At 35.4% G+C, this 15,982-nt stretch overlaps 1 protein-coding gene across 2 annotated transcripts in view; it reads right to left on the bottom strand.

Annotated features, from left to right (window-relative positions):
* The window catches only part of ZBBX (zinc finger B-box domain containing), a 126,285-nt gene that overhangs the window by 12,263 nt on the left and 98,040 nt on the right, over positions 1-15,982 (bottom strand). For both annotated transcript variants that reach the window (XM_025288712.3, XM_006077281.4), the window contains exons 16-19: positions 12,593-12,900; positions 8,689-8,842; positions 7,827-7,943; positions 50-307 (exon numbers count right to left, since the gene is read on the bottom strand). In XM_025288712.3, coding sequence (XP_025144497.3) covers positions 50-307; positions 7,827-7,943; positions 8,689-8,842; positions 12,593-12,900 — 837 coding nt within the window. The remainder of the gene's footprint in view (positions 1-49; positions 308-7,826; positions 7,944-8,688; positions 8,843-12,592; positions 12,901-15,982) is intronic.

Genomic DNA, 15,982 nt, shown 5'->3' with positions numbered 1-15,982 from the left:
ATAAGGCAAAGTTAATACTGTTTATGGTGAAAAAAAAAAATAGCATTACCTGCAAGATTTCTCAGCTCATTTAATTCTTTTTCCAAACTGTCTAAGGTCTGCTGATCATCAGTGTCATCTAAGGAAGGCTCATCATAGTCAGTATCGTCAATATATTCAATTTCTGAAATTTCAGAAGCAGCTTTAGAGAATGACTGAGCAACTGCACTTCTAGACCGGGGATGAGAAGAAGAAAAGCAGCTGGAACGTCTTTTCACAGAGTTGGAAAGTGGTAAATTTGCTGTTGAAGGTCTCTGTGATATCTGGCCTAAAATAAAAAATAGATTAATCAACCATTTTTAAAATTCTGAATGAATGTTTTAAAAGATACAGAATATTAGCCTCCTGAACTCAGTTAAATTCATGCAACAGAATTTATGAGAAAATGAACTTTAGATTATCATGTATTTTGCTTTACCTCCATTTGTGAATCCTAAATTACCTTCTTTGTGTTATAAAGAACACTTTGGGTTATTCTTCCCTCATTTTGTCTACATTCACAGAAAGGTAAGCTAATTTCAATATTAAGTAAAACAAAAATCTGTAAGCCCAGTCAATTCTAGAACAATTCAACATGCCAATCTTATCATCTACTCCATGGCCAACCACTGTGCTATGTTTCTTAAATTCTAGGACAATATTGCACTGCGCCTTGTAAGAGAAAAAACCCCACAGGATAAACATGGTACCACTTCCTAACGATCCCATTTTATTTGATGGTGTGTACATTCATCTATTAAAGCAGATATGGAAACAAAAGAGACCAGTATGCAAAATCTCTTGGAAAAACAAAGGATTTAAAGAAAATTGAGAGTACATTTCTAATTTTCCTAAATATGAGTTCACTTTCAGCTGCTTTATAGGGCACTTCAGTGGAAAAATTCCAGAAGCAGAGATCTGAGTCAGGTTAGTACTTTGTTCCACCAGGGCAGTCACCATTTTGTCTTGATCTATTTCAAAGGCTGACTTAGTTGGTTTCTTCAATATGTGTGGTTCTTTCATAGTAGGATAAAAAAAACTCCCTTCAAAATTTATACTAGCAAAACATAACTATATATATCATTTGGTATTGCTCACAAGATTCTTTAATAAAGGCCAAGGGAATGACTGTGAAGAAAGCTGAGCGCCAAAGAATTGATGCTTTTGAACTGTGGTGTTGGAGAAGACTCTTGAGAGTCCCTTGGACTGCAAGGAGATCCAACCAGTCCATCCTAAGAGAGATCAGTCCTGGGTGTTCTTTGGAAGGAATGATGCTAAAGCTGAAACTCCAATACTTTGGCCACCTCATGCGAAGAGTTGACTCATTGGAAAAGACTCTGATGCTGGGAGGGATTGGGGGCAGGAGGAGAAGGGGATGACAGGGGATGAGATGGCTGGATGGCATCACCGACTCGATGGACATGAATTTGAGTGAACTCCTGGAGTTGGTGATGGACAGGGAGGCCTGGCGTGCTGCAATTCATGGGGTCGCAAGGAGTCGGACATGACTGAGCAACTGAACTGAACTGAGGGGAATATTAAAGGCACAAATTTATATATTCATAGCACAGGTGTATTTTTAATATAGTGAATCATTGTTTTGATTTAGATAAATACATGTATATTAAATATAAATAATTTATAAGATAATCTTGTATTCCCTTAATACAAATTGCCTTTGTGTAAAATGTTGGATTCTTTAAAGAAGTGCTATGGCCATTATCATTAAAATTATTATTTGACTGAATATATGTCATACAACATTATGCCCACTCTATTGACTTCTAGAAAAATGTAAAATTCAGAAGAGTGGCTACAGGCAATTGTTATCTAATAAACAGTCAATGATTACTGAGTTTGTCTTTTTTTTTTAAGATCTACTTTGAAGGTAGCTAGTACCCTAAGAAGAATCCTAATGCGGTATGTAATTATTTAAGCAATTAAACCTGACTAAGGTAAGTCCCAAAGGGTACCAATTTTAATACATGTCTCAGAAATCAAGTTTGAAAACAATTTTTGTTGGAATGAAATTGTAAATAAATTAAGAGTCTAACCTTTTTGCATCTATTTGCACTCAGAGATAATTGTAAAGAAAAACAACTAAAAAAATGTGCCTATGTATTTTTAAAAAAGTAAATATCCCTAAGATTTATTTTAATGACTAGAAGTCGGAACTATTTTACTTGTAAGGAATCAATATTTTATTTAAAGCCATCAAGAATAACAAATCTGCCATTTTTATAAGTGAACCAGCAGTAGAAACAGTAATGGTAGAAGTACAGGAGAGAGAGTATATAATTAAGCTATAAACAGTAATACAGTAATTCAGCTAAAAAAATAGAAACTTCTAGATCTATGGAGAAAACCACACCTTCTATCTTACTGTGCCACATCTCAATCACAATTTAAAGGAATTTAGATCTCGTTAAAATAAATGAAAGATGTTATTAAGAAGAACTGGACTTCTGCCAACACAGAGAAATATGAGATGAAAAAATTTTAACATAATATATATATGCCCTTCAGAAAATTCAGGAGATTACGAACATTTGCTGAACTCTTATAACAACATCTGGCTGCCACCGTATTAGAGGTTAAGATCCCAACTGAGAATAAAAAAGTACACAGCTGTGGGTCAGATATGCTTCAGTTCAGTTCAGTTCAGTCGCTCAGTCATGTCCTACTCTTTGCGACCCCATGAATCGCAGCATGCCAGGCTTCCCTGTCCATCACCAACTCCCAGACTTCACCCAGACTCACATCCAACGAGTCAGTGATGCCATCCAGCCATCTCATCCTCTATCATCCCCTTCTCCTCCTGCCCCCAATCCCTCCCAGCATCAGAGTCTTTTCCAATGAGTCAACTCTTCGCATGAGGTGGCCAAAGTATTGGAGTTTCAGCTTTAGCATCATTCCTTCCAAAGAACACCCAGGACTGATCTCTTTTAGGATGGACTGGTTGGATCTCCTTGCAGTCCAAGGGACTCTCAAGAGTCTTCTCCAACACCACAGTTCAAAAGCATCAATTCTTCAGCGCTCAGCCTTCTTCAAAGTCCAACTCACATCCATACATGACCACAGGAAAAACCATAGCCTTAACTAGACGGACCTTTGTTGGCAAAGTAATGTCTCTGCTTTTGAATATGCTATCTAGGTTGGTCATAACTTTCCTTCCAAGGAGTAAGCATCTTTTAATTTCATGGCTGCAATCACCATCTGCAGTGATTTTGGAGCCCAAAAAAATAAAGTCTGACACTGTTCCAACTGTTTCCCCATCTATCTCCCATGAAGTGATGGGACCGGATGCCATGATCTTCGTCTTCTGAATGTTGAGCTTTCAGCCAACTTTTTCACTCTCCACTTTCACTTTCATCAAGAGGCTTTTTAGTTCCTCTTCACTTTCTGCCATAAGGGTGGTGTCATCTGCATATCTGAGGTTATTGATATTTCTCCTGGCAATCTTGATTCCAGCTTGTGTTTCTTCCAGCCCAGCATTTCTCATGATGTACTCTGCATAGAAGTTAAATAAGCAGGGTGACAATATACAGCCTTGACGTACTCCTTGTCCTATTTGGAACCAGTCTGTTGTTTCATGTCCAGTTCTGTTGCTTCCTGACCTGCATACAAATTTCTCAAGAGGCAGGTCAGGTGATCTGGTATTCCCATCTCTTTCAGAATTTTCCACAGTTTATTGTGATCCACACAGTCAAAGGCTTTGGCATAGTCAATAAAGCAGAAATAGATGTTTTTCTGGAACTCTCTTGCTTTTCCATGATCCAGTGGATGTTGGCAATTTGATCTCTGGTTCCTCTGCCTTTTCTAAATCCAGCTTGAACATCAGGAAGTTCACGGTTCACGTATTGCTGAAGCCTGGCTTGGAGAATTTTGAACATTACTTTACTAGCGTGTGAGATGAGTGCAATTGTGCGGTAGTTAGAGCATTCTTTGGCATCGCCTTTCTTTGGGATTGGAATGAAAACTGACCTTTTCCAGTCCTGTGGCCACTGCTGAGTTTTCCAGATTTGCTGGCATATTGAGTGCAGCACTTTCACAGCATCATCTTTCAGGATTTGAAATAGCTCAACTGGAATTCCATCACCTCCACTAGCTTTGTTCATAGTGATGCTTTCTAAGGCCCTCTTGACTTCACATTCCAGGATGTCTGGCTCTAGGTGAGTGATCACACCATTGTGATTATCTGGGTTGTGAAGATCTTTTTTGTACAGTTCTTCTGTGTATTCTTGCCACCTCTTCTTAATATCTTCTGCTGCTGTTAGGTCCATACCATTTCTGTCCTTTATCAAACCCATCTACAGCAAAGAGAGAGACTATTTTTCTTACTCAAAAGTGTAATTTAATGCACATAAGCCATAGAAAGACAGAGAGGCTTCAGTTTGGTCCTTGGTTTTATTTATTTTGTTCATTTAGATGAATATGTCATTTCCTTTAATGTTTCTGTATAAGATTATTAATATTATTGTTAGGGTTAAGATTAGAGACATGGTTAAGACAGGCACAAATGAAAAATGTCATGACTAAAGGGATCATCCTATATTTTTTTCTTTTTTATAAACCAAGTTTGTAGATTATAAACATAATCTTTTGGAAGTAACCTTTTGGAAATAACTTACGCCATCACTGGCAATGTAAATAATATTTCCATAAATGTTTCAGGAGCACTTAGAAAATACATTTTCTAATGTATGAATTCTCAGTAATTTACACAGTGGAGCAAGAATATTATAAGACAAATATATTTTGTGACCTTTATCCAGGGGAAAATATATTAAGTCCTCTGGTCAGAATGTTATTTATTATTGAAACACTCTGCAAAAAGCAGGTTACTCTGCTTATATTTCATCCAATTCTAATGTTTTATTTAGAACAGTAATAATTACTATTGTATTAAAGTCTATTCAGTGAGTGATTAATATTTTTTATATCTTTATTGACATTCTTATACCCATTAATATAACCCAAACCACTATTTTACATTATCATCCCAATATTTTGCTGGTCTTATTAGTAATTATAGCATATTATTCTTGAACTAATGCCAAGGACAATTTATTTTGTCATATTTATAGTATAACTGTGATCAGGGTTAATCTATAATTTCCTCAGATTACAGAGAGAGGAAGCTGGGGTGGGGAAACATAGGTTTGGCAGTGGGTGGACAGAATCAATGGACTTGCTGCAAAACACACATGTATTTCATAGCTACCATGTTTTTACATTCACAAATTTAAAGTCTTACAGAAAGAGTAATTCATTTATATACTGGCACCAACTCAGAATATAAGATTTCTGTAACTTGTGGCATAGTCAGGAAATTTTCATTTTTATTTCAGGTCACTATCTCTGTAGTTATCTCCTTCTACCTCTAACTGGGAAGTCTTAACAATTCTTTAAGATTTGGCTGAAATCTCACCTACCATCTAAAATCATGCATACAGATAGGTTTCAATGGCAAAGCAATTATTTTAGCACTTCCATTCCTAAAAACTGCACATGCATCAACCTCTATTATAACTGATCATATGTACTATTATTAGCTACCTATCAGTCTCCAGAAGCATGTTATTCATGTTTTTTATAGACCTTTTATTACATATGGTATAATTTATGTATTTACAAGACTATGGTTTTTCCAGTAGTCATGTATAGATGTGAGAGTTGGACCAAAAAGAAGGCTGAGTGTCAAAGAATTGATGCTTTCGAATTCTTCGAGTTCGAAGTCTTTGAACTCTCTTGAAGACTCGAGAGTCCCTTGGACTGCAAGGAGATCCAACCAGTCAATCCCAAAGGAAATCAGTTCTGAATATTCATTGGAAGGACTGAAGCTGAAGCTTCAATGCTTTAGCCACCCAATGCAAAGAGCAGACTCATTGGAAAAGACTCTGATGCTGGAAAGGATTGAAGGCAAGAGGAGAAGAGGGCAACAGAGGATGAGATGGTTGGACATGAGTTTGAGCAAACTCTGGGAGATAGTGAAGGACAGGGGAGCCTGGCGTGCTACAGATCGTGGGGTGGCAAAGAGTCAGATGCGACATAGTGACTGACTATGTCAGTCAACATAGTCAACATATCTATACAGCAGTTTTCTCAAAGTATGATTTTTGGACTATACGTTGGCATGAAGTGGAATCATTGATAAAATAAATGCAAATCCCTGAACCTTATCTCAGCTTAACGACCCCAAATTTCTAACGGTAAGATCTAGGAATGCCACAACAGTTTCCCAGGCGATTACACTCACACTGACACTTGAGAGCCTCTGAACTGGACTCGAAGCTCTCAGGCTTCTGGGAAGGCGGCTTATGTTATATCCCCATGCCTCAAGCAGGTGCTCCTTCTAATGTTTTTTATAGCAAATTATTGACTTCAACAGATCACGGCAAATGGATACTTCAAGGCATTTGGCTACTTACTTATAAAGATTTGCCCAAGTAACAAATTCTCATGGCATACATGAGAATTTGTTTTTATCTATGGTGACTTTAAAAAGTTCCTTTGACTGCCTCAGAAGGAAGCAGCCAGGATTTTCAAAGCTGCCCCAGCCTTTGATATATCTAATTATAGAGCCAAAAAACATTTATCATACATGAATGGATTTTTAACTAAAAAAAAAAAAAAGCCTATTAAAATCTGACAGTTTCTCAACATAAACGCATATGGAAAGAATCTAAGCTGGCCAAGTTGTTTTAATCATAGGATTTAAGGCAAGAGAGAAATATAAATCTTACATATATGGACAAATCATACGTAATTAAATTTCTGGCTTGAAGTTGGCCTTCAGATGAAGTCAAACAGTCCCCTCTGTCAAATGTTTCTCCTGAATCATGAGCTCCCAAGATCAAGGAACATGACTCAGGCAACTCTTTTCCCCAGGACCCAGCACAGTGTCGTCATACTCACCATGCATGTTGAATTGTCTTAATTCATTAGTCATCAACTGCAACTTCATATGAAATTGAGCACAAAGCAAACCTACTTTATCAGGTACTTTCAGATAACAATAACCAGTAACACTACTGATTTTAATGATGTCAAAATTCTCTGCGTGCACTTACTAGAAAAATACTGCAATGAGCATTCAATATGTCAAAAGTTATCGTATAGAAAATCTCAAAATTATTTTGGCTAGAAAATAGAATTAATAGACTGAAATCAAGATTTCAGGGCCAACACATTAAGCATTAGATTTAAACCAGCAGTGTCTTAACCACAGCAGCAAACAGCAATCTCATGGCTTTGCGTGATCATAATTTTTTTTTTTATTTCATTTTATTTTTAAATTTTACATAATTGTATTAGTTTTGCCAAATATCAAAATGAATCCGCCACAAGTATACATGTGTTCCCCATCCTGAACCCTCCTCTCTCCTCCCTCCCCATACCATCCCTCTGGGTCGTCCCAGTGTGATCATAATTTGAATCAAGTAGAGGAGGAAACAAAATCTAGTATAAATATACTGTTTCTTGAAAGTGTAATGAAACTCGGTGTGTATTTTATAAGGGTTGTTCAAAATATATATGCCTTATCCTGAGCTACATTTTAAAAATATCATTCTCTAGTACATTGTGGCAGAAAATAGCTAAGACAGTAAAATTTATGTTTTTGAGAGGAGTAATGACTATTCTTGGTTTTTTGGCTTTGGAAGAAAAGTCCAGGACAGTTTAAATGAATAAATTTAAATTAAATAACTGACAAAATGAATCTTCGGGTGCCTAGTAAAGTACTAAGAGATAAACTAATAAACATACTGAGCTACAATATGGCACAGCAGCCTTACAGTCAATCTTACCAGTCTTTTGCTGTGTTCTCCTTGCTGACGGTTTCTGGGCAAACTTCAGAACACCTAAGGCAACTGTGTTATCAGCATATGCACCTACACTATGCTCTGGGATCCATTCTCTGTCTCCTAAAATGGTAAAATGGCAAAAATTACATAAAGTTGAAAAAGAGGAGACATTCATGTTGTTGATTCATTATATATTGTCTTACTGGATAATATTTAGCTAAAGAGAAAACATTTATGACAGTGAGGTGTATATTATGAAAGATAAAAATCTCATAATTATACAATAAAAGGAGTGAATTATAAACAGCAAGGAGGTTGCACAAATACACACGTACAAGTGTGAACGGAAATAAATATTTTTAAAAATATACATGCAATATAACATAAAATATAATAGTATGCATGTGAAAAAATATATTTGAATACATAAGAAATCTAAGACTGCACGTGATACCAAGACCTGAGTTTTAAAGGAAATCATGATGGCTATGTCTGTGAATTTCCACAATCCTAAGATTTTAAGATTTGCTTTTAAGATGGCATCTAAGAATTGTAACACTTAACAGTTAATCAAGTGATTTGAAGATGTACTATTAGTTGATTAAGGGTCACACTTCTAATATCTAAAAATAATCTCTCTTAGTCTCATTATAGCCATGTTTTCTGACAGTTGCCTTAAATATAAATATTAATATTTGGTAACTCTCATAGGGTCAATAATTCCAGCTAGAAAAGAAGAAAACCATTTCATTTGGTAAACGGAATTACTCAGTATTACCTAAGATGTTGACAGACTGTTTTTTAAAATATGTCAGAAAGTTGTTAGCTTGGTCCACAGGCCATCTGATTTTATGTCTGAATTTACCTGCAATTGTAATCCTAGTATTGGAGGAGCTGAATTCTAAGCTATGAGAAGGAAGTAAGTTGAGTCTTTCATTTTTATCAAAAACAAAGAATCTTTCAAGTCCTTGATATTGTTCAGTTATGGGCTTACTCCTGAGGGCTATTTCTTGTAACAACTAGGAAACAAAATATTCAACAAAATTAAGTTTATTTTATCTTATCCACACAAAGTAGCAATTCATTCATTGAGCACCCACTATGTTTTTAGCATGGATTTTGCCCACATAAAGTTTAGGTTCTAGTTGTGGAGACATAAACTGTTACACAACATTTATACAAAGTAAGCTTGGAAAAATGTATAAACCACAAATATGGTAATGATCTGAAAGTTGCCATTAAATCTAAGGAGGATTGAAGTTCATTTAAAAGAAAAATTAAGTTTTATCTTTTCTTTCCTTATTTTCTTCCCTCAGTGTCTTTGCACATAAATTACTCTGGAAAATAGACTCCTTCTCATATGCTACGCTTTTGATTAGTGTCTTTGACTATATGTAAAATAAATTCAAAGATGAAAGCAAAATACTGGATGGAAACAAATCTGATCTGATCTTGGTCACAGAGAAAATCCAAGTTAACAAAACATTCACTGTGAAGAAAATATACAAGGGGAAACTGAGTCAAGAGTGAGCTAAGTAATTTGTGAACTTTATACAGCTAAAAAACTAGCAGACCTAGATTCTATATATAGATGTCGCTGATTTAAAGCCTAGGCTTCCCCTACTACTGTGTGAACTCTTATTTTGATATGCTTTCATCCTAGGGAAGAATACAAATGAGATTTATAAAGTACATGAAGTGAAGTCGCTCAGTTGTGTCCGACTCTTTGCGACACCATGGACTATATAGCCTACCAGGCTTCTCAGTCTATGGGATTTTCCAGGCAAGAGTACTGGAGTGGGGTGCCATTTCCTTCTCCAGGGGATCTTCCCGACCCAGGGATCGAACCCCCGTCTCCCGCATTGCAGGCAGATGCTTTACCCTCTGAGCCACCAGGGAAGCCTATCAAGTACATGAATCTGGTAGAAAACATTAGAGATGTACCAGTGAGAAGGCTGTGCTGCTGTGCTGTGCTGTTACTAAGTTGTGTCCTATGCTTTGCAATCCCACAGACTGTAGCCTTCCAGGCTCCTCTGTCCATGGGATTTTCCCAGCAAGAATATTGGAGTGGGTTGCCACGGCCTCCTCCAGAGGATCTTCCGGACCCAGGCATTGAACCTGTGTTCCTGCATCTCCTGTATTGCAGGTGGACTCCACCACTAAGCAACTGGGGAAGCCCAGTGAGAGCTCTAGATAGGCTTAAAATGCCATTAGAGTTGCCATCAGTATTTAACAGTTCCTTCATGTATCTAAATAATGCCCAAACGCAGTCTGTTTCAAGGTGCTAATCACACAATTAAAATTATTATAACTCCATTCAAATGGATAAGTCATACAAATGATAAACCATTACAAATTGAAGCTAGGGACCAATAGAGCACTTCCTTCAAAGGCAAGTCCAAGTCCCTACTCATGACATCTTCACCGGCTCTCCCAGACACTGATCGCCAATCCACAGAAGCCGTTCTGATGGAGCTCATATCTGGATCAGGCATTTGAAAATATGGAAATTTTTTTTAAAGCTTAGGTTAACAGAGAACAATGAGAGTGAATTTGTTTGTTTGCCCAATCTCATCTAGTTAACAACTGATGGTTCCACATTTAAAACCAAGAGGTCCTGACTAGTTCATACTCTTCCTTGCAAGTGCCTCCACCTCACTGCTGCTGCTCTACAACTAACTACAATTCCATACTTTTATGAAGAACTCAATTTCTGGAGACTGAAGTGCTAAATGTACTGTCTCAAACTCTGAAGGGATGCCACTGCTAAAATCTGCCCCTACTGCTCACTAATGAATTTTCTACAGGATCACAGCAGATTTCTAAACAGTTTCTGCTCAGGGAATTGTTTCTCCTAGGGCAGGAGGAAAGTAAAAAGTTCATGCATAGTCATTTGGGATGAAAGGAAAGTAGATTCTACAACTAAGTGTAAAGCAGTGTGCTCTATGATGCAATCATTTACCACTTTTCTTTTTACAACAGTAGTATAAGATTTCAAAATTATTAGTAGTTTTTTAACATTTCCATTTTAATAATGAAATGTTTTATATAGATATGTACAACAGATAATATAACTATCACACAATAGTAGTAATTTAAAAGACTTGCTTCAGGTATCTATACTACAGTATATATGTTAGTCTTTATATGTAACATTAATTGCTGTTGTTGTTCAGTCACTAAGTAGTGTTTGACTCTTTGTGACCCCATGGACTACAGCATGGCAGGCTTCCCTGTCCTTCACCATCTCCTGATATCTGCTCAAATTCCTGTCCATTGAGTCAGGGATGTCATCTAACCATCTTATCCTCTGCCACCTCCCTTCTCCTTTTGCCTTCAATGAATTAATTGTATTATTGTGTTGAAGTTGACATACACTATTACAATGTAAGTTATTTACTATAATTACATCTGAGTGTATCCAAAATTCCTCTGGATAACACAGCACACAGTGTGTGTATCACTTAGCTCTAGGCATGATGCCCTTTGGAAACTGGAAAATCAGAGTTCTTGTTTGTTCTATTTGCTGAAATTCATTCCATGATCAATTGTTTTCTTTGTTGGAAAGGGGAGAAGTTCAGCTGAAGTGGAGGTTGATTTGGGGGAATTTATTATGGGCTACATTGTGGGAATGTCTTTCTACCAGGGGCTGAGGTTTACTTTTGTCAGATATATCAGGGCATCAGTAGACACAGGTCAACATTAGTGTTGCAGATTCCAACATTTCTTACTTGGAACTTTCAGATTCCAAGAAATGTATAGTCAAACTCTAAACTGAAACTAGATGAAAGCCTAAGGTTTCCATTTTTTCAGATAAGGTATTTACTGACTTAGGCCTGATGCCCTGCGGAAAGTAGTTTCCTTTCATCCTGCACCTGTGAGTATGTCTCCTTGTGTATTCCTTCAGAGACAGAGCAGATTTTTAGGGATCTAAGGTTTCTGCAGAGGTCTCAGTTCTAATTTCTCACTTTGAGAAGGAACAAGACCTATCACTAAGTAGGTACAGAAATTCAATCCCCTGAGCAGAAGTAGCAGCAGCTTAATACTCATTCTGTAACTCTTTGGTCCTATCTTCAGTTTAAGTACCATGGCAATTCATTGCAAATAACTTTAAAATCTTGTTAAAATATTTGACTTGCCCAATTTCCAAAGAATTTAACATTGAATTTGTCCAAATTTTAAATAACTTATTATTAATAATTATAATCACTTAAGATTTTAGTACATAGAACAGAGATTCAAATATAGTTTTTAAATTTGGCAGTAATGCAATAATAAACTACTTTATCTTTTTCCTCTAAGAAGAAACAAAACTATATCCTATTTCTTTATTAGCTATATTCCTGAAGAATTACCTTTTAAATGTTATGTTTACATTAAGCCACAAAACTAGTTTTATCTACAAAACTGCAATTTTTTTTTTCATTTTAACCAGTGACTATAGAGTAGAAAGCTAGAGAGGATTTATTATACTAAATTATTCATAATAATGAATTTCATTTAGGAAAGTAACAGCACTCATACTATGGTGCATGAGGTGGGCCTTAAATTATTTGTCATAGAAAGTCATTTGTTATAATGGCATTTACCATATTAGAATTTCTTCTGTAAATCATTTACATTCTTTCCCATACGAGTTACTCTTCAACTATAAGGTTGTACATTTTAAATTCAATAGGAAGTAACATTTAAGAATATTCTGTGTCAATATAAATTTTTTATGATGATAATTATAAAATTTTAATACAATAAAGATAATAGATATTTACCAGTGGTGACTCTGTAGTTTTAGAATCTTCAAAGTTTGGCCTCTCATGCAGGTTGCTGAATTCCAAGGATTTCTTGTCCTCTTCAGATAATTTCTCCTTAATGCAGGGTTTTTCTAAATCTGTACTTGGCAAAGAATCCTTGCTCTCAAGAGGTATGTGGGAATCTTCATGCTTTTTATTACTTTCTATATCTATGCTTTCCTCTTTCAAATTTCTCTCAAAAAAAATGTTTTCCTCTAATTTTTCAATAGCAGGAGAGTATGTGTCAGGATCCACAAAGATATCAAAATCTGTGTGTGAAGTTCCTGCTGTTGAAAACACATATTTACAAAAGTTAAGTAAATAATTATAAATAAATAAATGGATTAAACTGTTCACCAAAACTTCTGTGGTATAAATATTTATCATTAAACACTATTTTTAAAATCAATTTTCTTTACTGAGTCCTCAGTTTTAAAGACTTTTATATAGCTTATGTTCATAAATGACAATCCTAATTTACCTATATATTCAGACTTAAATGATTTAGACTAACGGAGGGAGACAAGGTTTTACTTTATGATGCAATCTTGAAATTGACACGTTTCCATTTCAGCCTGAGGTTCAGTTTCTACTTTTCTACCCTCTCTCCCACTCAAGTTTTATATCAATAATTTAGGAGAAACAATGCAGAGAAAACCTTACTTTCCACATTTTACCTCTTTTGCTTAGCATAACTAGTGATGAGGAGAGGGCCATGGGAAGTCTGCCAGATGAAAGAACTGCAGCAGTTAGGGGCACAGACAACGTTTGTGCTGAGACACCTGCCTCTGGAAAGCTACAAGATGAGCTAGATTATATTAGTCACCCACCTCATTATGTCTGCTTTAAATAAATCACTTGGGGTAGATCACTGGTTTTCAACCTGGATGCACAATGGAGTCGTCTGAAGTTACTCTTTAAAACTGTCAGTGTATGGGCCTGACCCCAAACCAGTTAAATCAAACACTGAGTGTGGGAATCAAGCATTTTGTTTGTTTGTTTGTTTCCCCCCTCCCCCACCAAGCTCTCCAGGTGATTATAATGTGAAACTAGGATTATGAAACTTGAGTCTAGATTTTCTTAAGAATAAAATTCTTAAAAAAAAAAAATTTACACCATATTGTTTTCATTACCACATACACATATTCATCCAAACTAAATATAGCTTCCTCTGATTAGTCCATATTCTCTTTCCAATATGCATATCTTATCTGTATAAATAGACTGTGTAAAATAGTAGAAGCTATAAACTAAAATAGTCTTCCATGAAATAAACTCTGTCTTACAGCCCATTGCTGCAATCAAATGTTTATATAACTCAGCAATTGCACATACTATTTAGAACTTCCATTTTCAATTATCACCTCTAAATTGCATAAGTACTGTGAGAAATGTAATAAGTTGTATGTCAGAAAAATATTTTATAGAAAACCTTTATGAAACCTATTCAATGTAATAAAACTTTTATGAAAATGCTGTACTTTCCTAATAAGCTTGAAAATAAATTATATGAATCTAGGTTTTTTTCTTTTTGTGTGTGTGGAAGGAGATGTCATTTCCTAAGTGTAAATGTCTACAACTAACCTCTACAGTATTTTTGCTAGATTGTAAAATTCCATTATAGGGATTTATTGCTGCTGGAAAAGTGAGAACACAACATTTTAATAATGCATACTATGTGATGCAGAAAGTACAGATATGATTTAATTTAGTCTATTCGTTAGAAGCCCTGTTAAGTCATAAAAAATAGTTGTCTGGGTTCAACATTCAAAAATCAATTATTCTAACCTGTCATATCAAGAGGCTAAAGCAGAAAAATCAGAGGATCATATCAACAGATGCAGAAAAAGCATTCAACAAAATCCAACACTCATTCATGATAAAAATCCTCAGCAAACTAGAAATAAAGGGAAACTTTCTCAACTTAATAAAGACTACCTACAAAAAACTACAGTTAACAAAATACTTAATAATAAGAAACTAAAAACTTTATCTCAAATATCAGGAACAAAACAAAGATCTCCATTCTTACCACTCCTTTTCAACACTGTACTGGAAGTTATAGCTAATTCAATAAGATAAGAAAAGGAAATAAAAGGTATGCAGACCAAAAAGGAAGAAATAAATCTGATTTTGTTCATAGATTACAAGAATGTCTAGGTACAAAATCCAAAAGAACTGACAACAACAAAAAAAACTCCTGGAATTAATAAGTGCTTATTGCATGGTTGAAGATACAAGTTGAGCTTACAAAAGTCATTTGCTTTCCTACACACTAACATGAACAAGTGAAATTAAAAATTAATAACACAGTACCATTTACATTAGCACATGAAATTGAAATACTCAGGTATAAATCTAAAAAAAAAATACAAACAAGACCTATATAAGGAAAACTGGATGAAAAAAATAAACTGGATGAAAGAAATAAAAAAAATTAAATAAGTGTTTTTTTTCACACTAGTTCACATTCATAGATAAGAAGACTCAATTTGTCAAGATGTCACTTCTTCCCAATTTCATCTACCGATTCAATATAATCCCAATCAAAGTCGCAACAAGCTATTTTGTATATATTGACAAATTGGTTTTAAAGTTTATATGCAGAGGCAAAAGACCCAGAACAGGCAACAAAATATAGGAAAAGAACAAAGTCAAAGGACTGACACTACACAACTGAGAAAATTATCATACAGTTATACTAAGCAAGGGGCTTCACTAGTGACTCAGTGGTAAAGAATCTGCCTGCCAATGCAGGAGATGCAGTTTTGATATCTGGATCAGGATGATACTCCAGAAAGGAAATGGCAACCCACTAAAGTATTCTTGCCTGGGAAATCCCATGGACAGAGGAGCCTGGCAGGCTACAGACCATGGGGTTAAAAAAGAGTCAGACACGACTTAGCAAATAAACAACACAGTAATCAAGACAAAGTGATATGAGCAAAAGTATAAAAACAGATTAGTGGAACGAAAAGGAGAATCCATAAATAGATCCACATAAATATAATCAACTGATCTTTAACAAAAGAGTAAAGGCAATACAATGGAGAAAAGATAGTCTTTCCAACAAGTGGTGTTGGAACATGTGAATATGCACATGCCCCAGAATAAATCCGGACACAGATCATTCTCTTGAAAAAAGTTAACACAAAGAAATAATAAAACTAATGTAGAACGCAAAACTATAAAACTCCTAGGTGATAGGGGAAAATTCAGATGATCTTGGCTATTCTAATGACATTTTAAGATACAACACAAAAGACAGGATGCATGAAAGAAATAATTGATAAGCTCAATTTCATTAAATGAAAATTTTCTGTTCTATGAAAGATACTGCTATGAGAGTGAGGAGATAATCCACATACT

This window comes from Bubalus bubalis, chromosome 1, assembly GCF_019923935.1.
Source record: "Bubalus bubalis isolate 160015118507 breed Murrah chromosome 1, NDDB_SH_1, whole genome shotgun sequence".
NCBI lineage: Eukaryota > Metazoa > Chordata > Mammalia > Artiodactyla > Bovidae > Bubalus > Bubalus bubalis.
Note: the sequence above shows the minus strand (reverse complement) of the source record. Positions and strands in the feature narration are given on the sequence as shown.